General features: G+C 38.7%; 2 protein-coding genes across 4 annotated transcripts in view; both read right to left on the reverse strand.

The window, feature by feature from the left end:
- Positions 1 to 303: 303 nt before the first annotated feature.
- enpp2 (ectonucleotide pyrophosphatase/phosphodiesterase 2) lies at positions 304 to 22,344 on the reverse strand. Of its 2 annotated transcripts, none has more exons than XM_036590562.1 (25): positions 22,273 to 22,344; positions 21,486 to 21,576; positions 19,581 to 19,736; positions 19,097 to 19,222; positions 18,350 to 18,410; positions 17,484 to 17,581; positions 17,288 to 17,367; positions 17,064 to 17,183; positions 16,023 to 16,078; positions 14,599 to 14,664; positions 14,147 to 14,219; positions 13,161 to 13,269; positions 12,714 to 12,839; positions 12,398 to 12,429; positions 10,285 to 10,412; positions 9,038 to 9,122; positions 8,873 to 8,960; positions 8,480 to 8,649; positions 6,811 to 6,856; positions 6,430 to 6,569; positions 6,023 to 6,158; positions 4,881 to 4,958; positions 2,247 to 2,379; positions 1,946 to 2,099; positions 304 to 924 (listed from the first exon to the last, which is right to left on the reverse strand). In XM_036590562.1, the coding sequence occupies exons 1-25, from the start codon at positions 22,285 to 22,287 to the stop codon at positions 754 to 756; spliced, it is 2,538 nt and encodes an 845-aa protein (XP_036446455.1). In that variant the 5' UTR covers positions 22,288 to 22,344; the 3' UTR covers positions 304 to 753. The 2 variants fall into 2 exon arrangements, with proteins under 2 accessions (XP_036446455.1, XP_036446447.1); XM_036590554.1 differs by having other exon boundaries at positions 6,811 to 6,946.
- Positions 22,345 to 23,742: 1,398 nt separating this feature from the next.
- Positions 23,743 to 26,105, reverse strand: part of taf2 (TAF2 RNA polymerase II, TATA box binding protein (TBP)-associated factor) — a 29,035-nt gene continuing 26,672 nt past the window's right edge. Inside the window, exons 25-26 of one of the 2 annotated variants that reach the window (XM_036590535.1) lie at positions 25,716 to 25,818; positions 23,743 to 25,044 (exon numbers count right to left, since the gene is read on the reverse strand). In XM_036590535.1, coding sequence (XP_036446428.1) covers positions 24,749 to 25,044; positions 25,716 to 25,818 — 399 coding nt within the window. In that variant the 3' untranslated portion in view covers positions 23,743 to 24,748. The remainder of the gene's footprint in view (positions 25,045 to 25,715; positions 25,819 to 26,105) is intronic. The other variant, XM_036590542.1, reaches the window with a different exon arrangement.

The following is a 26,105-nucleotide window of genomic DNA, read 5'->3' on the forward strand; positions in this document are numbered from 1 at the left end:
TGGGAATGACTGTGTTACCATGACACAAATCTAATCAGGAAATGTTAGTTTGATGGCAAACCTTCTTTGCTGCTTTAGGCCAGTTGAAAAGGTTCATTCATTCTTTAGGCCAGTTGAAAAGGTTTTTTTATTAATGGAGATGGGAAAAGTGCTAAAGAAACTAAGAAAATCTTCAACACCAGGCCTGCTGGTGTCGATTTGTGAAGATATAGCTCCCTCTTGTGGATAGAACTGCATGACATGCTAAACTGCCAAATGACCACCAGGTGCCACTGTTTTTCCCAAAATGATCAGGATAATAGGTAAGTATAAAAGTGTTTAATGTCATGAAATTCATTCAAAGCATAGTAAACAAGTCGAATCACTCAAGTGGTACATGTTGAAAGACAATATTACAAGTTTCATTATAGTATACAGTACAGAAATTCTCACTCACGCTCACATTTCTCAGCCTTGTTCACGCTCACCAAAGCACTCACTCACTCATACACCTTGAATAAATGGCAAAAGCAACGTCTTCACACTGTCATTTAAACTCATTAAAAAGAGGACCATTCATGTGTGTAATTCACTGAAGAAAAAAGGAAATTACATGAAAGACAATAAATATGACAGCTTGTATAAAAATATACACCATCTCATAAGACAGGGCAGTGGACGGGGTAGGGGTATGGGGTAGTAGTGGTGGCGGCAGAGGGGCAGGGGGTGGGATTTTGACGGGACGAGGATGCCTAGTAGAAGGACAGCAGTGGTTCAGATCTCGCTCTCATACGTGTGCAGATACGTCTTTAGAGAGAGGATGTCGGTGTAACTCTGGCTCGTGCGGCGGAAGAAGTCAAGTCCTGTCAGGAGCTCCACATCCCGCACACGTGCCGTGTGCATCTTCATCAGCTCCTCCACCCACTTTGACTCGTCCTCTGAACTCTGGATGAGGAACAAAAAACAGGTCAAATGTTCACACTGAGCCATGGGTGAAAATAATCCTTTAAAAAGACACTGAAGACCTCAGTTTTGAGATAACTGCATCATGAGCAGCACAGGCCACTCAAATAAATAAGCCCAAAATCTCTATAAGATAACAACACTCATTAACTAGGGGGTAGGATAAGGGGTAAGATGTCCCCAGTTAGTTTCTTTCCTGATCAAATGATGGAGCCATAATTACTCAGTGGCTATAGTCTAATTAATTTTGGACTTTCATCTAGTTCACTGATTTTTTTGTGGTCAGTCGATCAAATTTATTGACATTTTTTTTGAGTGAAATAAAAAAAAAATGGAACTTTGGAGCAAGAAATCTTCCAGGCAATGAGTAAAGCTCCCCTTTTACTATACAGCCTCAAAATATTATTTAGTTAGACACAACGTTGCTGACTGTGGGCTGTATGCAGGCTTTAGAACATTAGCATTATTTTCTAGTAGCTTTCTTTAAATTGTTTTTGCTATTATATATTACATGTTATATACACATTACTGCTACTCCTTCTCCCAAAAATAATAATGATCACAATAATACAATTTAACGAACATATATAATAACATTATGCCGTTAATTTAATCACAATATCTATTTAATTTATAATTAAAATATAAATTAAATATTTCAAATATTCCTAATTTACTGCAGTTTGTATTTTGTCATAGCTTATTAAAGTGAAGTGGAAACTAAAACATAAATTGACAGGGGCCTTGATTTAAAAAAAATAAAATGCTGTATTTGATTGAAAAAATTAAAGACCAGAAATTATTAGACATATAAATGATATATTCTGTAAAACTCAGATGCCAAATTGATGCAAGATTAGCAGTAATGAGAACAGACAGGATTATGAGTCAAAAGTGCAGCAAAGAAAAGAAAGAGGGATGAGAAAAAACAGCAGAAATCTGAAAGAAAGAGAGAGCATGATACTTGAGAGGAGAGGAAGAAAAAACAAGTAGTCCAGCTTACATTGCAAGTCTCATCATTATCAGCTCTGTGAGGCAGGATGAAGGAGAAGACACTGAGAGGTCCATCACAGGCATCCACAGCCTGTGTGTAGTCCAGACAGCTTGTTGCCACAATGAAGAAATGAGTGGGGATTGGCACGGAGCCACTTACATACCTGCACACACACATGAAAAGATACTTTCAGAATCTACTAAAGAAAAATATATTATATATATATATTACAAATAGACTTATTCCACGCTTTTGTTACAGGAAAGCTTGCAAAAATGAAAATGTTACTGCATTCTTTTTTTTCTCGTACTGTTTCATCTTCTCTGCTGAGTCTCGAAGGCCATCATAGTCGTAGTCAAAGATGGGACCGATGACCACATTGAGCCCATTTCTCTCACTGGCGTATTTCTTCACCAGAGTCTTCTGGAAGTAAGTCCACACACCTAACACACAGAGATGGATGGATGTTTAGATGGGTGCCATTTGGTTTCCACTGATATTACAATTAAAAAATGTATGCAAAGTAAAATTCTGTTTATTTTTGCATTAATGTGTGAATACATTCAACATTAACATGCTTGAAATATCATTTTTCATTTTTATGAATATTCCATAAATTCAACAGAATTTTCTGAATTTCCTGACGATCACTAGAGGAAGAACAATGTCTCTCTGTTACTTATTTAAGCAACTGTCAGCACAGAAACTGTAAAAATGAGATATTGTTCCTGTTCCTCTCACTTTTTTAAATGCCTAAATGGATGTTGTCTTAGATTCGATGTTAAAAACTGTTAAAACTTCAAAAAAAAAGTTTTTAAGAGCGACAAGAGCTACATGGCACCCCAACCATGGAATCACCCAGATATGGAGGCAAAGATGCAAACAGTGTGAGAGTATTAACACACAATATTTCACAAACATACTATTCTTTCACTTCTGAAATGGCCGTTTGAACAGTATGGGAGGTAAATGGGGAGTGTAATTGGGTATTTAATTATTCCAGATGTCATGAGAAGAGGTCAGATGGCATGGCGTAGGGGTAAGCGGGATACACACAGACTTGAGGGGGAGTACTGAGGACACAGCGAGAGAGAGAGAGAGAGAATGAGAGAGAAAAGGCCTTGAGCTTCTGAAGTTGGCAGCTCTTCAAAGAGAATCTCAGTGCTCCCTTTTCCAGTCCAGCTAATCAAAAGCAGACTTGCCACGCTCACACACCAGCCCTCGCACTCTGCTCCATCTGCCAAGCTTCCTCTACACCCATCTACTGCTCCAAACATTGGGAAAGACTGGATATATATGCATACAGTGCTATGCAACAGTCTAAGACCACCCTTAATTTGTTTCTTTTCCAGTCAAAATGGCCAAAGTACAAAGCTGTTTTTCAGCATCAGCAAAAATACCCATTTTTTTCAATATATTATTGTATCCACCTTTTAACAGCTATAACAGCTTCCACTGTTTAAAAGACTTGTTTTCAGACTTTCAAAATATTTCGACACCTCCAAAGTTCAGTCTTAGAAGTCTGGTGCATTTTCTACTTCTCACGATCTAAGTAATCCCAATTTTGAATTCAGACCATAAAACCGTCAATCCACAAAACCACACTCCACATCTCAGATGTCCAGTTTTAATGGTCTAGTGCACATTTTCTTCCATGTTATTTTCGCAGTAACGTCATCTTGACAGCTACACATTCTTTCGGGTTTGGGGTTGATTAGTTGTTTCACAGGTGAAGGATGGACAGAAACAGCTGTGGATTTTTCAGATCTGAAACAAGAGTGGACGTTGATTTCTTCCTACTCTTCATCAGATGGTGACAGTTTTGGTGGTTTACCAGGTCTCGCACAGTTGTTAGAAGTCCCATTTTTTCTGTATCTCTTTATCATTTTTTTAACTCCAGTTTGGGAACTTCTTATTTTCCTAACTTTATGCACATGGATTATCTTAAATCTAATCTCCTCAGAAACACCAACTGAAAAATGAATAACCTGTACTTGTTGTCACTGTTTAGGCTGGAAATTCAATAAATAAAGGGTGGTCTCTGACTTTTGCACAGTACTGTGTGCACATAGTGTGATGAATCCATTTGAGCAACATAATTAAAACTATATTAAACCATATTAAAACTTTCTATATTGTATTAAAAATAAACTCCAATGAGTTTCTGTTTGTGTGTGTTTTTCTATCAGCGTCCACGTGAGCAGTGTGTGCACCGATTCATTTCCTCTGAGGGGATGCAGAGTGTGTGAACAGCTAATCTGAAACAGAGGCACCTCTCACACAGTGGGTTGTTTTCAACCCAAGTTCATACCACAGGCCACACACGGCTTCGAAAGACACACACACAGACACACACACACACTACTCTTTCTTTAAGATTTTTTTCCCTTGGGTTTTTTCATGGTGGTCATTTTGTCTAAGCACAACAAATAACTTCCTGAAAGACACAACACAGCCCACCTAGTCTTTCTGAAGGCTACGCAGGGATAATTCAACCCAGACGTCAGTCAATAAAATGTGAAATCAATTCTGTCTGACAGCGCTTTTCACTTACTAAGCGAGTAAGAGTGAGACTAAGCAGATCTCAGGCATTTGCTTCCAGTTTCACTTATAACATGAAGAGCTAATTACAAAATTGAATTACAACGGCTTCTTTCTGATACCAGCTGTCACCACCATCCATTCCACTAATGAACAATTAAATGTAATGGGGCGCGACCCCAAGGGGCTGCATTTGGTCAGTCCACCATGATTTGAACTGTTAACTGATGATTGGATACACATGCTGAAGTGCTGAGAGTGTGGTTAAAGTCATGGACTTGTTCTTCATGCATTTAAGTGCTTAGTTTTGTGGATAACTGCGTGAACCACTCAATTAAACTTTTAAGAGAATAAAAACAGCTGGATACTGCATGGTCAGTGAAAAGATGGCTGGAATTCTTACGCTTGAACGCTGGGTACATCGGCACAGTGTTGGTGATGAGCACAGCATCGAATCTTGCTTCTTGAGTGGAGGCTAACTCTGTTAATCATGAGACACAGACCAATGAACAAAACATTTAGATGCAATTCCATTTTTTTGAAGTAAGTCTGATGACAGACAACAGAACGCATGACAACACTCATGTACAGCATAGACTTACATTAGCAAGTGCAACAACAACTTACTTCCAGGTGGATAACATTGGTACAACAGGATTTTCCCAGATTTTAAACCAATTTATTGGAAAAATAGAACACTTTCAGTAATCTTATCAATAAATATGAAAATACTCAGATAGGTCATCTCCAAATATTTGCAGTCTGACAAACTAGACACTACAAATGTCATTATTGTGGATATTAGCAAACTTGCATACTATTAAAAGCTGTCTTTGTCCAAGTTGGCCATTAAATTCTATTTTTAAGCAATTCTTCTCACACTGATAATGCCATGATTAAATAATATTTAATGAACTTTTTTTACTTTTGGTATATAATCATAAACATGTCACGCATAATATAGCAGTGTTTAATTAAGGCACGCTCACTTCAGAAGTACCTTTTGCGTATAAGACTACCACCACAGGGATAATGCTAATTTCAGTTACTGCCTTTATGTTGGCGCCAAACTAATTTCATTTTCCTTCACTGGGTTTAATACTTCTTATTTAAAAACCTAAACCTAATCCATTATGTACTGGGGTATAAAATAGTATAGTATAAAATAGTATAGTATAAAAATAAGTATGTTTACAAATATTCTGACTTGGTTTACAAATATTCTGAATAATTGCAATGACAGATGCATTATTTATTAGAAATGCCCATTTATACATATCAGAAATGTACAGTATAATATAGCACAGTACCAGATTTTGGTGTTAGTTTTAATTACTTGGACAGTTCCATTAAAAGTCATTGTTAACCTGGGTCTAGGCTGATGTATTATCCTATTATTCATTTTAAGATTTATTATACAGTAATTACTATAATGTATATGGTAACTAATAATATGCAAGTTATGTAGTTATGAGAGTCTGAACTCACATACAGGCCCTTAAGATTTAAGAGGATAAATCTGGGTCTCAGAAAGGTGTGACTCACGAGGTGGGTAGAGAAAACCATAGGAGATCTGTTTGTCAGCTCGGTAGCCGGTGCAGGACTGGCTGTAGGCTGGAGGAACTCTAACATCAGGCCTCATGCAGTTACTCAATGCTTCGGGAAGAGGAGTCACATTCACCTGAAATACACCACCCACATAAATTAGTATAAAGAAATTCATATGCAGCAAAACTCTTTCAGTAACATGAATGACAGACATCAAAGCTTAAAGTAAGATTTCAGAAACTGACTGTAACAATATTCCATCAGAAAATACAATAAAATTGAAATCTGAGGTCTCCCCTACACCATGATAGACAACAAACTCCATCTCACCCCAACGTATACTTCCAATATCCATACAGACTCTAAACTGTGCATAAAGTGCTGTTGCTGAGGCAGCTGAGTACCTGTTTAGAGACGGTATAGGAGGTCCACAGAGGCATGGAGAGAGCTTCACTGTATCCGCTGATGTAATCACTGTGGTGAAGGATGCCATACTTGGTGCGGAACATGACTGCTGGCCGACCATGAGGAAGATTCTTGCTGTCTATGAAATGAAAACACAAAAAAATTGTGGAAAAACTGCAATGTTCTGAAAGCGATATTTTTATTGATGCAGTGTTCATGCTGATTTGATACATGAAACAAATTATTAAGTAATACTAAAAACGTGTGTGTTTTTCTAGATACAAGTTATGCTAATTTGGAAAGAGTAGGATTAACGTGTGTGTTTTTAATTTAACAAACTAAACCATTTCAGTGTGGGGTGGAGTGGAGGGGGTCATTACCATTAATAACTTGTCTCAGTCGTTGATTGAGCTCCTCCACTTTGTTCTGTAAGAGACAGAGCCAGAGTGACTCCAGGTTATAGCCTCTTACCAGGGCCACTTTCAAAGCCCTCTGCCCCCTACTTTTTGAACGCAACTGCAAAAGATTAAAGGTGAAAATCTCTAGCAAGAGATCTACACATCAGCGGAAAGTAAAAGCACTTGTAGGAGCAAAAAAATGTATTACCAGTTTGTTTCTTGTTTTTAAACACAAAGACATGAGTCGGTTTCCTGGACACAGATTAGGCCTAGTCTAGGATTAAACAGCGATGTCAATGGCGATTTACCACTGAAAAGACTTGAATCTAGGATTCAACTCAATCTAGGTCCAGTAAACCGGCCCAATATGATTTAGAGAACCTTGTCTAGACACAGGAAAAGGCTATTATAGTTCTGTTGTATTTCCAAGCAGGATAAAAAAAAAGATTCACTAGTTTACATAGTGGATCTGGAATTTTTCAGAAGTTATTCACATGGCATTTTAAGGCACAACATTTCTCTTGATAATAGAGGTATTTCTCAAATATTCAACCAAGAATACTATTACAAATGTGTTAAATGGTGACAAAAGCCAATGGTATGATTAATTATTAACACATAAAACTGGTAGGTAGATTTCTAGCTAGCAAGCTAGCTATAAAAGAAATGCTAACGCAAGCTAGCTGTACAAGAAATGCTAAAGCCAGAGACGCTAACAGTAGCAAGATGCTAATCTTAAGTAGACACTGATGTTAGAGGATGTTTTTTTTATGCACTGCAGCCAACATATAACTTAATTAGCTAGTTAGTCAAACATTATAACTTCTGCTTGGTCATTACAGTCTACCAATAAGGTAAATGTTAACTTTTTGTCTGTTTGTCTACTGTGCTTACAGTTCATTGCAGTTACTTTTCTTACTTAATCTTCGGCAGCTGGTTATAAATTAGTGAATTAATGGTAAAGCAAGGTTTTGGCTTTGTGTTTGGTGTCTTTATGGTACTGACCTTCTTAAGACTAAAAAGTAACCCTACAAAGTCAGTTACCCTACAAAGTCAGTTACTCTACGTAAAAGTTTTTGGTAACACTTTATTTGGAGCAGTCCTTTGTAGGTGATTAATAAACTGTTAACAGATGGTCAGTAACACATCAATAGCATATCAGTGAAGTAGCAGTAGTGAAGCTTCTGAATACATTGAAGTAAATATCTTGCAGATGTACTGTTGATACATTACTTACATTAAGTAGATATATTGTTAATATGTTACTTCCTTTACACAAAACCTAACCTTACCCGACCTTACCGAAAACCTAACCTTAACCCTGGCCCTAATCCTAAACCTAACCTTCACCTCAACCCAAAACCTAATCCTAACCCTGGCCCTAATCCTAACCCTAACCTTAACCTCAACCCAAAACCTAATCCTAACACATATATGTTTTTGACATGTTACTGAGAGTCCGCTGAGTGTTTGTTTAATCTAAAAAAGACCACTCAAAATAAAGTGTCACTCAGTTTTTCTTTTGGGAAAGTGAACATTTTAATGTGCAGGTGTGCCTAAACCACAATAAATGCAGACAGATCTTTCCAATTTAGAAATGAGTGAGAACCTCATCATGAGGCCCTCAAAATGAATGTGCAAAGCTGCTGACCTTTTCATCACAAGTGCACCCCAGGTCATCAGTTATGGCTGTGGTGGGCCCAGAGGGGGTTGGCTTGGACACTTCTTCAGGCATGCTAGGTTTGTGCACAGGGTTTTTCAAAATGTGGTTCAGACTACCATGGGTTCCGTTGTTAGGAACAGGCTTCAAGCCAAGTAGGTCTATGAAGGAATGATGTAAGAAGTTTGAGCAATACAGTTTTGATATAAATCAATGCAGTGTGTTGCCTCACTGATGCTAAAGTCCTTAGTTTTTATGCAGCATACTAATGCAAATAACTAGCCCCTTTTAGCTTTGATTTACAATTCTTGACACTGACAATAGGATAAAAAATTGAAATTTTAATAAAAAAAAAACACAAAACAGTGAAAACAGTAATCATACCACACATGACGTTATACAGCTCAATGTTCTCAAACGGTGGTATCTTTGTCTTGAATTTAAACATTGGTCCGTATCCAAGGAAAACAGTCTGCAAGAGAGAACCAAGTGAGTAAGAAACACACCACAGTGCTGTTCCAAATATTACCTGCGGCTTTGTGTGCATACCTGCATGCTAGTAATCTTATTATCATATCCGTGGTCACCCGAGAAACCGCATCTGCCTGGATGCTTCTTCCCCTCAGGAAACTTCCTGTGGCAGACAGAGGTAACAGGGTCACTGAAGCTTTCACTATAAAATATAACTATAAAACTTTTTTGATAATACAAGTGGTGGAAAAACTAGTTACTCAGCTCTGCAGGCGTAGATTTAGGTCAACAGACCCTTAGACCCCTGAGCTGATTAGATAAATGTCAACAGGAATGTTTACATCAGCAACATTTGAGCAGCAATGGGCCAAGCTGAAAATGCCAGACTGCTGATTAAACTCGGTGATTCCTGTAGCACATCTAGGTGCTGCAAGCATGTAGTGTAAATCACACAACAGCAGGAGACCTCAGCATACACAAACATTCTGTTTCACCTCATTCCATCCAAGAAGATGATTTAAAAGCCTGCTTCATGCTACTACGTACAGGCCTGGTGAAACACTGCCCTACAAAGAAGGAGTTGCTTCAGAGTTCTGGTGCCACCATTTAGACGTGTCTGTATCTCCAATGGTAGGCCTAAAAGAACTCTTTCATTTGAGCCCTGCTGCATGCCAAGGCAAACAGAGGAGGGCTTCCCTACAGCACCACAAGGAGTTGCTTCTCTCTCTTCGTCTACATCTTCTTTATGTAGTGTGTTCAGAAGTCATCATTAGCTCTGGGAATGACCTCATGGGTTTACTTTAGGAATCATAGCTTTCCACAGTGGGCAAGTATTAACATTTAAGGCTTATTAAGGTTATTGTGGAGAAGAGGGTTAAGAATTTACAGCAGAGGTAACACTCCTAACAAAGGTTCAAGTCTCTAGTGCTTTTAGAGCATTGGTTTTGATGGTTAACAGGTGCACAAATGTCACTTGAGAAGACGCTAATCTAACTTGTTATACTCTGCTGATTAAGTAGTAGGACCTCTGGAGAGCCAGGCTATGGGTCATATGTGCGATCAAGATAAATAATGAACTATATAACCTGTATGACTTTCCATGAGATAGCAAACTATATGAACTAATTCCTCCGAAAAAGATGGACCTGTGATCCCATTTATGTCATTGTGTAGTGTTTCCATGATTGTTTGGTGGTGCTAAATCAGTACTGCTGCTCTGAATCATTAACATACATTTGCACTAGCACTCCAGTACTATGCCTATCCATTACATTCATATTACTAGGATATCTAGGACATTAAAAACATGATAGTCTATTACTTACCTTGCTACATGCCATTTTCTTTCCACCATAAGGTGGATCTCCTCAATGCGGCGGTTGTTGGCGTAGTGGAGGCGTTTGGGAAGGTGCTGTTTCAGGTAGGGCTTAAAATGCTGGTCAGGCTTTTTACACTGCAAGATGAGTTCAACACAGTAAAATTAGACAACCTGGTCCACGCTTAAATAAATAAGTAAAGAATCCATTAATTTTAAATGATCCTTTTCCATATATGGTACTGTGCAAAGGTCTTAAGCAATCGACAAAAACAACATGTAAAGCTATTTATCTGGTCAGTAAGCATTTTTTGCTCAAAAACATTATTAAAATAAATACAAATGAACAAATACACAATACATTGAAATTTAATGTGTGTGAGTGATTGTAGCTTAACCATTTCCAAACCTCTCCTCTCGTAATTGTAGTATTTACAATTACTGTTGAATATTTAGTTTAGCTAATCAAACATTAAATAATACATTAAATTATTTCAGATGTGCTGCTGATGGAATTTATCAAAAACAGATAATGTCAGGAGTGCACCAAGAGGTCAAGAACCAAACTGTTCTTCTATAAAAGATATCTGATGTAATCGGATATCATCAATGACTGACAACAAACTCAATGACAATGCTTAAAAGGCAATAACTGGCAAGTTGGGAAACTGACAGAGAATCGGAGAGGACTAATTTACCCCTATTAACAGTAACAGCTTGAAAAAATAATGTTGGGAAATTAGGGTTCACATTCCTTTAAGAGGTGTGTGGGTGTTGTTAAGAAGCTGCCTATTAGTTCTCTCTGTTATGCACTATAATGTTAGCTTAATCATCCCCACAGCACTTCACCTTCTACTTATGATACTTTACATTAAGTTTAGCTTGAATGCATGGCTTTCCACAGTGGGCAAGTATTAACATTTAAGGCTTATTAAGGTTACTGTGGAGAAGAGGTTAAGAACTTACAGCAGAGGTAACATTCCTAACAAAGGCTCAAGTCTGTGGTACTTTTAGAGTATTGTTTTTGATGGTTAACAGGTGCACAAACGTCATTTGAGAAAACGCTAATCTAACTTGTTATCCTCTGCTGATTAAGTAGAAGAAAACCATTTGAAAACCAACATGCTTCAGAACTTTCTTCAGTGTTACTTGCTGCAGTAAAGCAACCAAGCTAAAGTTACTGGATATTACCCTAAAGCAGCTAGGTTCAAGCCCTAGCACATTTAGAAGTAGCAAAAGTTCTTCTAATGTCCGCCTACGACCAGAAAACAGGATAAGAAAAAGGTAACAAACTATATTAAATAATATGTGCATATACTGTTTTATTTACTTTTACTATTAAAACACTGGGTTATCATGGGGCCTTTAAAAGCTGTTAGGCTTTGGTAAGTCCCTACTTTCTCTGTTGCACATTTCTCAGTATGTGATTTATAATTTGCAGTATTTTCCTTAAAGCTGAAGTGTCCTGGTGTTTAGCTGAATAATGAAAACTTCTATAATGAGGTAAAGCACTTAAGCCTTAAGCCTTAAGCTTCTCCATCAGGGCACGCTAATACCACACAAGTTGCCATGAACCAACACCATAAAGAGTTCATGAATGCGTGTGTTTCCGCATTCATGAACTCTTCCATTAAAAGCAAAGCTGAAATAGCTTGCAAGATGTTGGGTTACTCAGTATTATTTTATTTAATAAGATTAAATATAACTATATGAGTTTTATATCCAAAAACATATAAATGTACTGTATATAAACCATATAAAACATAAACCAAAAAGAAAATAGCAAGAGCAGATTGCATTAATCTTTTTTTTTGCGCGATAATTGCTTTTTTTTATAAACTGCCCAGGCCTTGAGCACACTGACTGGACAAAACATGCTTTGGGTTGCCATAACTTGTGTTTTATTGCTCAAAGACTCTAGAATGTTCTCTCCCTGTTCGTTCTAGTTCATTTTACTTGTCGGTTCTTTTTATGAACAACTGCAGACAGAAAAAACAACTGCAGACAGAAAAAAAATGGTTTGTTACCTTGTACAGGCAAAAAAGACTTTGGCACAGTATTGCATGTCATCAAGTAAGAAAAACTGATGGAGTAACAATTTATTGTTATATAAATGTACTTACTGTAAGATTTGCTACCACTGCTTTTGCGTCAACTACAAATGACAAAGAATGAAAAACTTAATAAATATAACAAAACAAGATTCAACATGTTCATTGTAAACACATGCAATAATGAAATGGTACAACAACATTATAAAACATTTAAATAACATATAGGGTAACTACAGTATACACTACAATGTTAGTCTTTATGAATCCAAGTTGATTGTTCAGGGTTACTTATCTAGCGACAGTAGTTCCACAGTTTTGTGCCGTCTCACACTTGCTATACAAAATAATTAGAGACAGGCAAGTTGTCTGCTTATGGTTTACTCACATTTAGAGTTGTTGGGATGTCGAGCTCGAATTCTCCCAAGAGAGCCAGGGATCAGTATGATGTCATCAACGTTGGACATGTATGAGCTGAGAAACTCTGTACGGTCACAGTGAGCTTCCTCCATGCCTGAGGGAAAGTACACTTTAGTTGGTTTGTTCACAGCATTTTTGGAAACCAATTTAGTGACTTAAATCCCTAAGAGAATACACCCAGTTAGCAATTGCTAAATAAAGCTTTAACTATGTATTCTAACCTGACCTCACTAAACTTACCATTAACATAACACTACACTCAGTTTCACTTTTTTAAATGAGTAAGGGTCTCATCTATTTGTAATGAAATGACACTGAATCTGTCATTGGAATTGCAAATGATTACACCTGATGACTTGAGTAGACTGATGTAAGTGCCGTATATTAGTAAAACATCAGGAGTGAACAGCATTACCATGGTCTCCAACCAGGATGATATTAACACATCGATGGAGTTTCATCTGTTTCAAGCCATCCATCAGCTGGCCAATCACCCTATCAATCTCCTTCAGAGGGTTGTTTAGCTGTAGAAATGAAGGACATTTTACCAATTAGAAATGCAAATTCATTCAAATGTAAGCTCCTCTGACAAAAAATTAGTCACATGCAGCATTTCTTCTAATATTTGGTTAAACACCCAATTGCTGACAGCACCAATCTCGTCAGGTAAGGATTATACCATTTTTTTAAGTTTTTTACCTTTGTTCCTTTCCATTTTAGTCCATTCTTCCACTAACTTTGTGTTTCAGGTCTAAGCTAATTCCCACATTCCAGGGTGACAACTGTTGGGTGACTGTAGGTGACCGGTTCAAAAGACATGATGGAACACTGGGACAGTTTGTCTGACTAACAAATTTACCAGATTTCAAGTTCTCAATCTTGAGCAGCAGGTGAAATGCAAAAATAGCCACTTGAACTCTGGCTGAAAGCTGCACCAAATTTGTGGAAGAATGGGCTAAAAATGAGAAGAACTATCTCAAGAGACTCGTGTCATTCTTACCTGATAGGGTCAAAGCTGTTATTAAGGCAAAAGATAGCCAAGTAATAGAAAACAAATGATGTAAGTGACTATTTTTTGTGAGCTCCTTTTGGTGTTTGGTCTTTCTTAAATAATATGTAACATATGTGCTACATCTTTTCTTTGGATCTAGAATTAAGCTACGTCAGGTTGGCAGGTTGAGTCCAGCCTGCAGACCATTGTGGGAAGCCAAGCTTCCCGACTGCCCACAGTGAGCCTGAATGTGTGTATGTGTACTAAAGTCTTGTTTTCTTAAGGGAACATATGGAGCATGTAACATCCGTGTATGTGTATATTAGCTAATGTGGTTTCAGCAGATGTGGGGAATATGGTCTGCTAGACTTCTTAACCATAAATGTGTGTTTTCTTGCAAGTCAGTCCACCTCAAGGCTCTGGGGTCCTAGTTTGTGGCCGTAGGTATCCGTCTGCTCAGAGTGCATGGCGTAAACATACGGCCTGTAAACACAAATCAATTCACCTTTGAGCTTTCACTCCAAACAAAAAGGTACAGTCAACAGAAGCAAAGCAAATGTCCTCATATACAAAGATTACAAGTTAAAATACACCTGTAAGCTTGTACTGCAGGCCGAACCAATGTTTGGTTCTTGGAATCATACAAACAAGCACATACGTTTGTGTACATTTATTGTTTTATTAAGAGAGAGAGAAATAAACAGGGATGAGATAAATTCACTTGTCATTGGTCTCCAAATGCTAGCAGCCAGAATGTCACAAGCAATCATGCTCTAAACAGAATGTTTCCAAAGAGAGACTTGTTTACAGGTGCCATTATAGAACACAAAACAGTAAATATCAAGATCGAGGGGGCACTGACCTCTCTGCATCGGGGAGGTGAAGCCACTGCAGCATGGTCAACACTCTCCTCTCCAGCGGAATCACTCTGCGAACACACAATGAGGACAAACCATGAAATTACAGATTGGACACAAACTACACATAAGGGCAAATCAAGCAGTAAAACTATAGCCAGGAGAAATAAATCATAGGGATGCCTGATGATATTGGAAACATATCGATAATGGCAGATAACTGCTCAGAAAAATATCAGCATTGGACAATTGTTTAGATTTGACTGATATTTTGGTCCAACATCAGATGAGCACAATGTTTAGGTGATGCTGGGCTATTGTGCCAAAATGTGAGTATTTTATTAATTTTACTGCATTTATAACCTTATACAAATATGTGTTACACTTCTCTGTAATGCTAATCCAGGTCAATCTAGTCTCAATTTTCCACATTTTATAAACGTTTACATATCGTCATATCGAATTGAAAAATATCAGATATCAGCATCAGCCCAGAATTCCATATTGATGCATTGCTAATAAGTTAGAAGTCTATACAAGTTAAACATAAAGCAGAAACTGTGATTCCTGTTGAAGGAGAAAAGACTTTAGTATCCAATGAGATACAACATTAAAATTTTCAGATTTTTGTAAAGCTGAAACACCCCCCGGAGCATAAGAAAGATAAGCAGAGTTTCAAATTCTCTTACTTTCTCATTCCTAACTATGCTGCACTCCAGGACAAGACTCTACATACAATCTACATGTTCCACATTATGGCAAAACAGCTGTTAGCCATATAGGCATGGCTATAGACTACATCTGAACCTGGCACACATTTGTAGTGTGTGAGTGTGTTTGTGTATTTGGGTGTTTTTTGCATATAAAAGCATGGAAGATCTCCACAGGAAATCTTTTATTCCTCTGTAAGGCTTATATCCTCCCTTAAAGTCAGATAAAATTCAAATCTATTCACAAAATTAATTTCCTCCCAAACTCTAGGACACAGGATGTGGGATAGGAATAGTGCTTTGGCTCCACAGTTTGAAGAACGTGAAAGTTAGAATCCACAAGGGCTTTGCTTTGTGTAAATAAGCCCCTTTTTGCACAAATTGCTACAAAAACACTCTGAGCTGTTCATGTCTATGCCTGGGCAAAAATGAGACTCTAGTCTAAAAGGTCTCTGTGTGTGAATGTGGAAGCTGTTGTGTTGCAGACATGTTTCAAGTGAGCTGGGGGCTTGCCCAGGAGCACGGCAAAACAAGAACATGTGTATAATTTCCAGCTTTGCCTGAAACTGACCGCAGCGCAGGTACAGCATAATTATGCCAGAAACTGTCCTTTTGTTTCGCAGTGGGACTGGGAAGAGCGTAAACACTGGTGTTGCATGTGGTCACATACAACTCTGCCACTTCCAGAATGGGAATAAAGTTACAAAGTGCAGACTTACATAGGCCAGAAGAAAGTGCCTGCCTTCACTCCCTGCTTCACAGAAGTTATCCAGATCTAGAGGGAAAAAAGAGAGGGACTTAAATAAACATGCAGTGCACATATTGTTCTTAAAGGTGCATCAATAAAGTGGTGACCCTGAATGAAGGAAGGAGGGTTGTTGCTTAAATTCATAGACAAAACTCTGAGAACAAGAGGCCATGGTCACATAAAGAAACACCTTTTGAAGCTCCAATTGCTTGCTTGGCAGTTACAGCATGTTTAGACATATTTATTAGGAAATCCAATTAAATTTGTTTTGAGATCAGGTTGGTCTCATTACAATGTTAAAGGAAACACTGACTTATAATGGTGCAAGAAAGTTGCTTGGTGCTGTTCAGGAATGTAAAAAGAAGTCATATTCAAGACAAACTGACCTTTATCATTAAGATGCTATGAATAAAATCCTTAAAAGTCACTTTAAGAGAAACTACCATCACTGATCCTAAAGAGAACATTTCCCATTTTGTTTAAACTACAGAAAGTGGAGGGGGAACTCTACAAAAGCCTAGACCAGCTATTAAGGGCCAGAGTTGGGTGATCACTGTCAGCACACTGCAAAATCCGATCACCTTTACAAATTCCATATGTTATGTCTTTATAGCAGCATCTTCTTGAGCCCTCACAATTCACTCTGGTGTTTCTGGTGACAGCCGAAAAAGGACGAGAGCTCAGTGAAAGCAGAGAATTGGCGCCAGCTGCTGAACTAATGCTTGCCAGATGTGCCAGGAGCTGTTCGCCTCTTCTCTTTGGAGAAGTTGGAGGTATAGATGCACGCTGAGTGCTTAGAAAGAAGAGGAAAACATCTGCACGTCTAATGCTAATCGTTCAAACAAGCGTCTTGGTGATGGCTTAAAGAAGGACACTGACAAGATTAGGCAACTGAGTACAGGAGCTTTTTTGGAAACAGATATTTAGACACAATTTCTAGCACTCGCTAACATGGAAAAAGTATCTATAATCTATACTGAACTCCACAAGACAAGACAGAGTTGGGACTCACAGGTTGTCCTCCCCACCAACGATGGTTCAGTTTCTCCTTCCCTCGAAGATTAAATGTTGCATCAAAGACAGGGTCATGCATGGAGTTACCAACAATGCCATGGGACTCAGGATAAAGACCCTACAACAAAGGAGAACTGCATATGATGCACTGGGGAACAACAACAATCGCATAAAGCCATGGCAGTCAAAAGTACAGTCATTGTAAGTAGGTGTAATGCATACCGTTGCAATTGTATATAAATTTGGGTAGGTTTTGGTGGGGTAGACTGGTCTCATGTATGGTGTATGGGTTCCACATGTTCCTACAAAGAGAGGATAAAAAATGAGCCAGTGGTAAAAAGGAAAAGCTCCAATATGGTGTATCATTTAACATATATTATTAATATGATATGTGTCACCAAAAAACAGTCAGTCTTACTCAGTTTCTCAATGTTGGGGATCACTGTATTGCCCCTCTTCATGTAGGAGGCTCGAAAGCCGTCAACAGAGAGCATGATGAGAGGTGGACGAACAAACCTAACCAAAGAAAATTCAAACTCTGAAACATACTGCATGAATGCATAGACTTTAATATCATCTCAAAGATCTGCCTTCCTTTGTAGCAGTTACCTGGGATGTATTGCAAAAGTGTCATAAAATGCTAATCTACTTCAAGAATGTCTCAAAAGGCTCTAATTGAAAAGTCACACACATGATCAGTCCTCACACTTCCTGTAATGCACACGGCCAAAGGACCTCATTTGCAGGTGTTCTGTCACACAGATGCACTTTTCAGTCTGCGTTTGTGCCGTTAGCAGCCTACAGATATGTAAACTAGACCAGTGTGGTGTGAAGTGTGTTATGCACCAGGAAACATGGTGTGTATTCAGGGCTGCATTTAAATAGTGAAGTGGTGTGAAGTTTGCCACCCACGCCTGGTGTTCATGAAGCATCTCAGAGAAGGAGTGCAGATCTAGGAGTGTGACCAAAATCACCATAAACAGATTAGCACTTTCTAGGTCTGCTTGTGAATTAAGGTTAAGACTCTTAAAAGAGTACTTCAGCATTTCCAACCTAATCAGATGCTGAAGCAACTGCCCCTGATTAGTACTGTCCACCATTCACAAGCAGTTATCAACAGAATTTATGCTGTTGAGCCTACTGATGGACAGAAAGTCATTGTTTACAACCTCAAAACAGAGCTTAATGTGTAAAAATTACAACTCAATTTTTTATAACACAAAGAAAGACTACTAAATACAAGAAGACCACAAACAGTGTGACCCAAACTGCTGTGAGACTCACCCAGCAGGACACTCAGGACTCTTAATCTCCTCACACTCTTCTTGCAGCCAGGGAGTATCACCTAGAAAAAAGGTGGGTGAGGTCTTTAAATGACTAAACAGATGATGTCTCTTGTGCTCTTGCAGCTTTATTTAAACATGTTTCTCATTTATTTGACATCTTACATATCCTGTCAGTTACAGAGAAGGTCAGAACCTCATATATTAGCATGGTTTAGGCCTGTGCCACTATCAGAATCCCCTTGTTCAGGTAATCATTTGGGAAATATCCAGGGTAAACAGCAAACAGTTTTTCCCTTGCTTTACCTTTTATTTGACAAAAAATAAGCTTCAACTTGCATGCTATCACTGCATTTGTTCCACATCCACTTCAGAGTTAGGAGCATCTACTGATGTTTCCAGAAACCTCCGTGTCCAGAAGCATCAGCAGACGCACTTACAGAGATATTATTACTAATACTGACAGTAATATTAATAGCAACACTTTTTTTTCTGGTAATTTTGAGGTGGTTTCTAACACTGAAGCAGATTCAAGACCAAACACAGCAATGAGTTGAAGCACAGTTCAGTAAAATTTGTAGTTTTCATCTTTTATTTCATCTTTAATTTGGCTTGTTACGGTTGCATGAAATAACTGGCAGAAAAATGAGGTTTTACTGTCACTGGGGGTTGTTACCACCATAACTCGGTTACTGACGCTACCTAATTTGGCTTCTTATGAAAGCACTTCTGGGAAACAATTTCCAACCTTTGCACAGAGTCCTGTAGTTTGTGCAGCAATCTCCTTTGGCCAGGCAGTCGTCCGAGCAGTGGCAGGCGTGCTGGTCATTTCGGGTTTCCCCGCATCGCTCCTTACTGCACTCAAAGCCCCCCTCTGATAGAGCAGAAGCAGAGACACAACACTCACAGTTACTCAGCGACAGCCGCAGCATAAAGTCCTGCTTATTAGCAGAGTAAATAAAACTCTACTAGACTAGTGCAAAAGATAAAGTCCCGAACACAAACAAGGAGCTGTTTTGGGGGAAAAAGTGCCCTCATGTGAACCTGAAGAAGTTCAGCCCTTTAAGATGGAGAAAGGCTCCATCATGTTCTCAGAGCTCATTCTGTTAGCCACAACCCTTCCTTACATAGAAAAGGTGCACAAACTAAACCATACATTTGCAAGGTCAGCATACATGCAGAGAGGAGTGTCTGTAGAGGTGGGGGTGGGGGGGTTCGGGGAGTGGGCCTACCTGTCTTCAAACAGTGCTCGTCAAAATCTGAACAGCAGCTGTTGTAGGTTTTGCACAAGTTGTCACAGCGGCAGTTTGGGGCCTCGGCTTCCTGCAGTTCAAAGCACCTGTGTTTGCAGGATCCTGATGTGCTGTCATACGGGGAGTCTGACTGGACTGAGATGGGGTAAAGAAGGGTAACATCTGCATTAACATCTGCTGGAAGTTTGAAGCAACATCAACCTTGATCAGAGCCACAAATTCACTTCCCTCATGTTTTATGGCAGAATAAAAAGCAGAAAGTGCGGGGAGGTTAAACACAGGTCAAACAAGACAAAGTCAAACTACCCTGACCAGCAACTCTAACAGAAACAAATATCTTGTACTTTCACTCACTGGCTGCTTTGTGAGTTTCATCTACCGTATAGGTCCACTAAGTTGAAGTACTATTAAAGACTGTAGCTCAATTGTTTTTACACACGTCAGTGTCACTGCTGAGCTGGGAGTGGATCACTACCCGAATACTGTCTGGTCAATAGTGGCTCTGTGGTCAAAAACTGACCACTGACTAAGGGGCTAGAGAAGTGACGCCTAAACATTTTGTCTTGCTGGGCCAAAACATAATGTTTGTGGTGGGCTTTGGGCCAAACAAAGATTGAACTGCCAGTAAAAAAAAAATATATATATACATACAAACACATAGGAAACACATTAAAAAGAAACTGTTCACACTGGTGGTCTCTTATCCATTTTATGCTCTGTTGGCTTGTATGTGTTGTTATATCTGTATTGCAATAACAACTGTATAGTGTCAAGGATCATAGATGTGTTTTTTTTTTACTAAAAGAACAGAAAAAAAAAACAGAAAAAGAAGAAATTCTAGAACAACAGATATTCTATTATTGGCTGAGGGAGCGGGAGGTTAGGCAACTTTCGGCCAGCTCATTTTGGGCAGCTCTGGACTAAAGAGTGGCTAACACAAACTGTGCATGACAGCAGATGAGCTACAGTCTATAATTTGCTCACCAGCAAGGTGGAGCCACAAGTTAGAGGTTTCTAGTGGTCAATGAGCATATTTCCTTTTGAAACAAGTCCACTAGGGGGACATGGATGACTGGTTAACAATCCACCGCGGGAGTCTGACAGGATGTTATGTTGGGGACGTTCAGACAAACCGTGATCAGGTACACCTTTAGCTTTTAAATCTTTCCTCCCTCACTGACCAACCACATGTACTTTCTTTTTTTAACTGGGGTCAAGGAATCTGGGTCAAAAGGCACCGAAGCTCCCTCTGCACATCTTAATATTGACTTAAGGTAAAGCAAAGCAAATATTGCCCAGATTTCCATCAACAGATCAGTCAGGTGGGGGACGGGCAACAGTGAGCGGTTGTTTCTTCAAATGCTACCCGCTCGCCAGGGCTGAAGCTGGCACGCACATCTGATGCAAATCACCAGCAAATCTCTTTACACTAACTGCCTTGTAATGAAGAAAAAAAGGAAAGCACCCATTTTGAAAGAAGACCAAGTTTTGGGAATTGAAAGTAATTTATATAAGGCTGAAATATACATTAAAGTTCTCTTAGCTTTTTTCCCTCCCCAGCTCCACTAAAGTGTAACTACAAACTTGTCTGCAGAAACACAAGCTTGACATGTTTAGAAAGACAGCAGCAGACTTGCTGTTGGGTACACAAATGGACCCAACATAGAGCTTCTTTCCAAAATACACAGTTTCTCAGTGGAAAGAACATTTAAAGTCCATATTATTGCTGTTTTGCATGCTATAGGCCTAATAACATAAAGCCTGTGCAGACAGCTTTTCATTCCCAGCTTCTTTAACATAAAATTCACATTCATTACAGGTTGAATGTCATAACTGGGTTCCTGTGAATATAAGTAAAGAAGAAATAAATCACAGGATGCCTACAGTCATCCGCCGTCCCCGTTTTTCCAGACCGACTGAGGACGTAGGCCAGACAAACACTGGACCCCCAGAGGAGAGAGATAGCACAGAGTACCTGGAGACACATTTTAGAAGTAAAATAAAACAGCAAATTACAGAACAGCAGACATGTGTCAGACATTTGGACAAGGCAGTGCACGTTTACTTACAGGTCAGTGGATTAAACTTTGCAGTTTTAAAGCAATGACCCTTATACTTAATTCTAGCCTGATTATTTACATTCTAGTATTTGACCACAGATCTCTGTACTGACACAGGACTGCAATGAAAAGTAGCATTATTCAGAACTAGAGTATTTCATTTCATAAATACATCATTGGTTTTATTTATATATATATATATATATATATATATATATATATATATATAGAGAGAGAGAGAGAGAGAGAGAGAGAGAGAGAGAGAGAGAGAGAGAGAGAGAGAGATAAACTGATAAAGAGAGAGAGAGTTACTGTTGTATTACATTATATTATGTGGAGTTTTGGTAATATTACACGGTCACATTAGGTTGTGTTATATTCAAATGTCTGATGTTCTATAAGGCACATTACATAAAAAATACGAAATAAGTATGACGTTAATTAAAAATGTAAAGTCATTGACCTTCTGAAGTGTCTCCATAAATCGTTAACAGTTTACAGAACTGCAGCCCGAGTCGACAGTGAGTAGTGAAAGCTCATATTAAGTGACAGCAGCGCTCTGAGAGTTAGTTTTCCTGATTAAACGCTGAGTCTGTCTCCTCTTACCGTACCGGTTTCAGCTCCATCCTCCTCCTTAGCGGTGCTGCTGCTGCTGCTGCTGCTCCGCGCGCACAAACTGCCACAGCGCGAGCACAAGCACGGATCAGCAGCTTTAGCTGGCCAATGAGGAGGCGGCGCGTGCGCATGCTGAACGGAGGGGGCTAGCCTGCAGGGACAAAGAATTAAACGTAGGAAAATAAACTGAAATATTTACATATATATATTTACATATACATATATATACATATAGTTCTCAAATAAGTTTTAAATACGTATATTTATCCTACAAATGTAGACAGTTTGGAGTCACTTTTTTCTTAGAAAAAAATGTTGCAGATATATGTGTAAAATGGCTGTTAAGACGCTCCTACTCTACGTTTTAAGGTTTTCAGTGAATTAACTGTACATAGAAGTGTCCAAAATTACAAGCAAAGGCTGTAGATGATTCTAAAACTTTTTCAGAAAACTGAAAAACAACTTCTTGGCTTCTTCTCAAAACATTGGAAATATTTAATAAAACATCTTACAATATATTCTTGTGTCTAGCTCATAGGATTTGATGTACACTGTACACATTATTATTAAATTCATTAATATGACACGGTAGTGCACATATATATATGAACAGCACAAAAAAGGAAAAGCATGTTTAACATAGAACTGGCACACAATATATTTGCCACGATTTTTTTTTCTTTTTTCAAAGTTTTCATGAATGAGTAATTTAGTTTTTGTCAATAATCATCAGCTTTCTAAAGGTCTGGATTTACAGTGACATTTTCACACAAAACGTGCCACAAAACTGATAAAATAGGTACACACAAGTGAAGTTAGCGTTAGTGATTTTTTCTTTCAAAATTTGTCTTTATAAATCCTGTGTTATAGCTGTGCTAAGTACTCCACGGCACAGCTGACCACTTGCAGCAGATGGTCAGTGACATGCCCCCAAAACTTTGCCTGATTTGTAGAATAGGCCTGCCCTCAATGTCACCATCAATCTTAAAGGCACACACTGAGCAAAACGAAAAATGCAACCATCGCTACAGCTGTTGTAAACACACCTACTTGCCCCCTACGCAGGCCTCTAGAGTGAGAACCAGAAGCCCCTCCGATGACATAATTTGAAGTTGGAAGGAACATTTAAAAAACTACAAGCGCTTTGGGGCGGATACTTGAGGAACATTTTGTTTGATATGTTTTTCTGTTTTTTTTCTGGCTACTGCAAAAAGAAGCCAGAGAGCTAATGTTACTTCTAGGAAGCCAAATAAAAGTGTGTGTGGCGGGGGGGGGTTACTAATGGTTGTATGATGTATTTGTGTAGTGCATGCTGGGTGAGAAAACATTAATAGACAAGAACAATGAACAAAAAGGATATAATGTCGTGACTTCTGTCAGACCAATAAGGCTGAGGCCTCTGAATGTATCTTTTAATTTCTTACCTGAACATCAGATTGATTCTATGTGCAAAAGGAAATGATTTTAGATTTGCAAGTTCCCTTCTCATGAAGGTGTGTGACATGGTGGTTGTTAAGGGAGAATAAATCACTCTACAAATAAAGTTAAAAACACTGTCCCTCCCTGCACCAAATGATTCAGCTGTCCATTAATAGTAAAGATATTTTTTTATTATTCAGATATGTATTGCAACATACTTTTATTTTGAACATCACAGATATAAAAGAGATGACAAAACACTACTGAACAGCAAGATTTTAAAAAATCACTACAGTGAAATTATTGCATGGGAAAACCCTTATATAAGTAAAAAGAAATTAAAACACGGCTGGAGAGAGTGTCAGCACGAACCAGAGCAAAAGTAACATGTGGCTTCTGAAAATCATAATACAGCAGTCAAATACGCTGAACAAGCCTGCTCACAACGTCCATTTTAAACTGCTCCTAGTGTGAACTCAAAGTGGGGGCTGCTTAAGCAAAAAAAGAAGTTTTCATGCTTTATATAAGTTCACAGTTTTCAATCTACTCTCCACAATTTCCAGTAGCTAATGAAGCACTACTAATGCATGAACAGAGCTGAAGAGCCAGCACAGTGAAAAATTCCCTCATAAAAGTATTCAGCAGAATGCTGTCATTTATCGGTCAAGATGGCTTCAAGTGGTCCTTGTGGTGAGAGGTGTGTGTGGTTATAAGCACGTGGAGAGTGTGGGTGGTCAGTGACGACATCGGAGAAGAAACTGAGGGTTATTCTCACACTAGTAACAAGGACAGTTTAAGTCCAGGCTGAAACTGAAGGCTGTGTGAGTGGTGGAATCGCTGGATCAAAGGGTCAGTCATTAACTGATCTGGCTAGTAACGTCACTGCGCTTCTCCTATTGACCTAAGTGCAATTGGTGGTCATACTGAAAAGAAAACTGATGTTAATTACTACAGTTTACCAGCGGCCTTCATCCTGCAGACTGGATCCAAGGTGTAAAACTACTAATCAGAACAAAAAATATGGTGTCAAAATGAAGTCCTATCTTGGTCTGATCAGTCAGACAGAGAGGGAGAGCGCATGGAGCGGCCACTGGCGGGGCTGTTGCTGAAGGTGTGGGAGTCGCGCTCCTTCTCTTTGTCCTTGTCTTTGCTGTCGTGCTTGTGCTTATGTTTATGTTTATGCTTGTGCTTCTTCTTCTTCTTCTTGTGCTCATGGTGGTGGTGGTGATGATGGTGATGGTGGTGCTCTCCACCATGCTTGGAGGACAACGTGCTTTCCTTACTGAACAAAGGTATAGGAGTGGCTGGCATGGACATAATGGTCTGCTCCATTGTGGGAGGTTCCCTACCTACAGACGAGTTGGACAGGGAAAAGGTCATGGGGTTAAATGCGTCACCAGATGAGATGAGTGGCAGAAGAATTAGCATTGCACTTTGAAACTTCCTAAAAGATATTTTTTCAACATAAATATTATATTTTAATATTATTTACTTTGGCTAGACATCTATATAATGCATAGTAATGCACTAAAGGAACATCTTTCAACATCCTTAATAAGAGTTTGTAAGGCCAAATTGTAGCTTAATTTGGCCTAAGTTATTTGCATAATAAGACAAATAGGCCACAATGTCAACAGTACGTTGGCCCATTTCCCTTTTAATACCAAGTCTAAGCTGAGTATCTTTTCAGTGTTTTTGCATGATCTACTATAATCTGAACTAAGGCAAATCTTAAGTTTCCCATTTTAGTGGGATCATTATAACTGATGTGTGTATTACGCTCTAACTACACTGTTATTCCCAATGGCCTAAGCAAATCTTTACAAAACGAGCACACTAGGTAATGGTGGACATTAATATAACTCAAGCTTTGAATTGTGGATAACTCTTCCCCAGCAACTATGTTACAAAGTGCAGTGGAAGACTGGCTACACGTAGTCTTGAATGGTCATTTCACTCCTGTAAGACCTCTTCTACACATCAACAAACAGAATAATGCATTTGTCGATTTCTGACTTGCCTGGTGTGGAAGGCCTGTCCAGCATGCTGAGGTGGTGGTAGATGAAGGCCTGACTGTCATGAACTGTGTCCATATCAATATCTTCCTCCTCTTGAGTTGGAAACTGAGAAAGAAAACAAATTATCACATGAAATAAACAGTAGCGATTAGCTCCTTTGTGGGTTATGGGAATCTCAGAATGTCTCAGTATTAACATTCTAAAGTACAGGGCAAAGAAATAAAAAAAGATTTACATTCACATTTATGCATTTGACAGTTTAATCACATTACACAAATGCAGATGCAGTGTTAGGAATCTGGCCCAAGGACTCTTATTGGTATAGCCTTGGGATTCCCAATACACTATACCAACATCATAACGTGTTTTGTTGTCCGAACAGGGATACACTC

This window comes from Colossoma macropomum, unplaced genomic scaffold, assembly GCF_904425465.1.
Source record: "Colossoma macropomum unplaced genomic scaffold, Colossoma_macropomum, whole genome shotgun sequence".
Lineage (NCBI taxonomy): Eukaryota > Metazoa > Chordata > Actinopteri > Characiformes > Serrasalmidae > Colossoma > Colossoma macropomum.

What these genes read in the sequence shown, in the direction of transcription:
- enpp2 (XM_036590554.1), bottom strand. An exon ending in AACGGGGACGGCGGATGACT is followed by an intron (nt 19,737 to 21,485) that starts GTAGGCATCCTG and finishes ACCCCATCTCAG; the next exon opens with TCCAGTCAGACTCCCCGTAT. An exon ending in CACCTCCCCGATGCAGAGAG is followed by an intron (nt 14,220 to 14,598) that starts GTCAGTGCCCCC and finishes TTGTGTTTACAG; the next exon opens with GCCGTATGTTTACGCCATGC.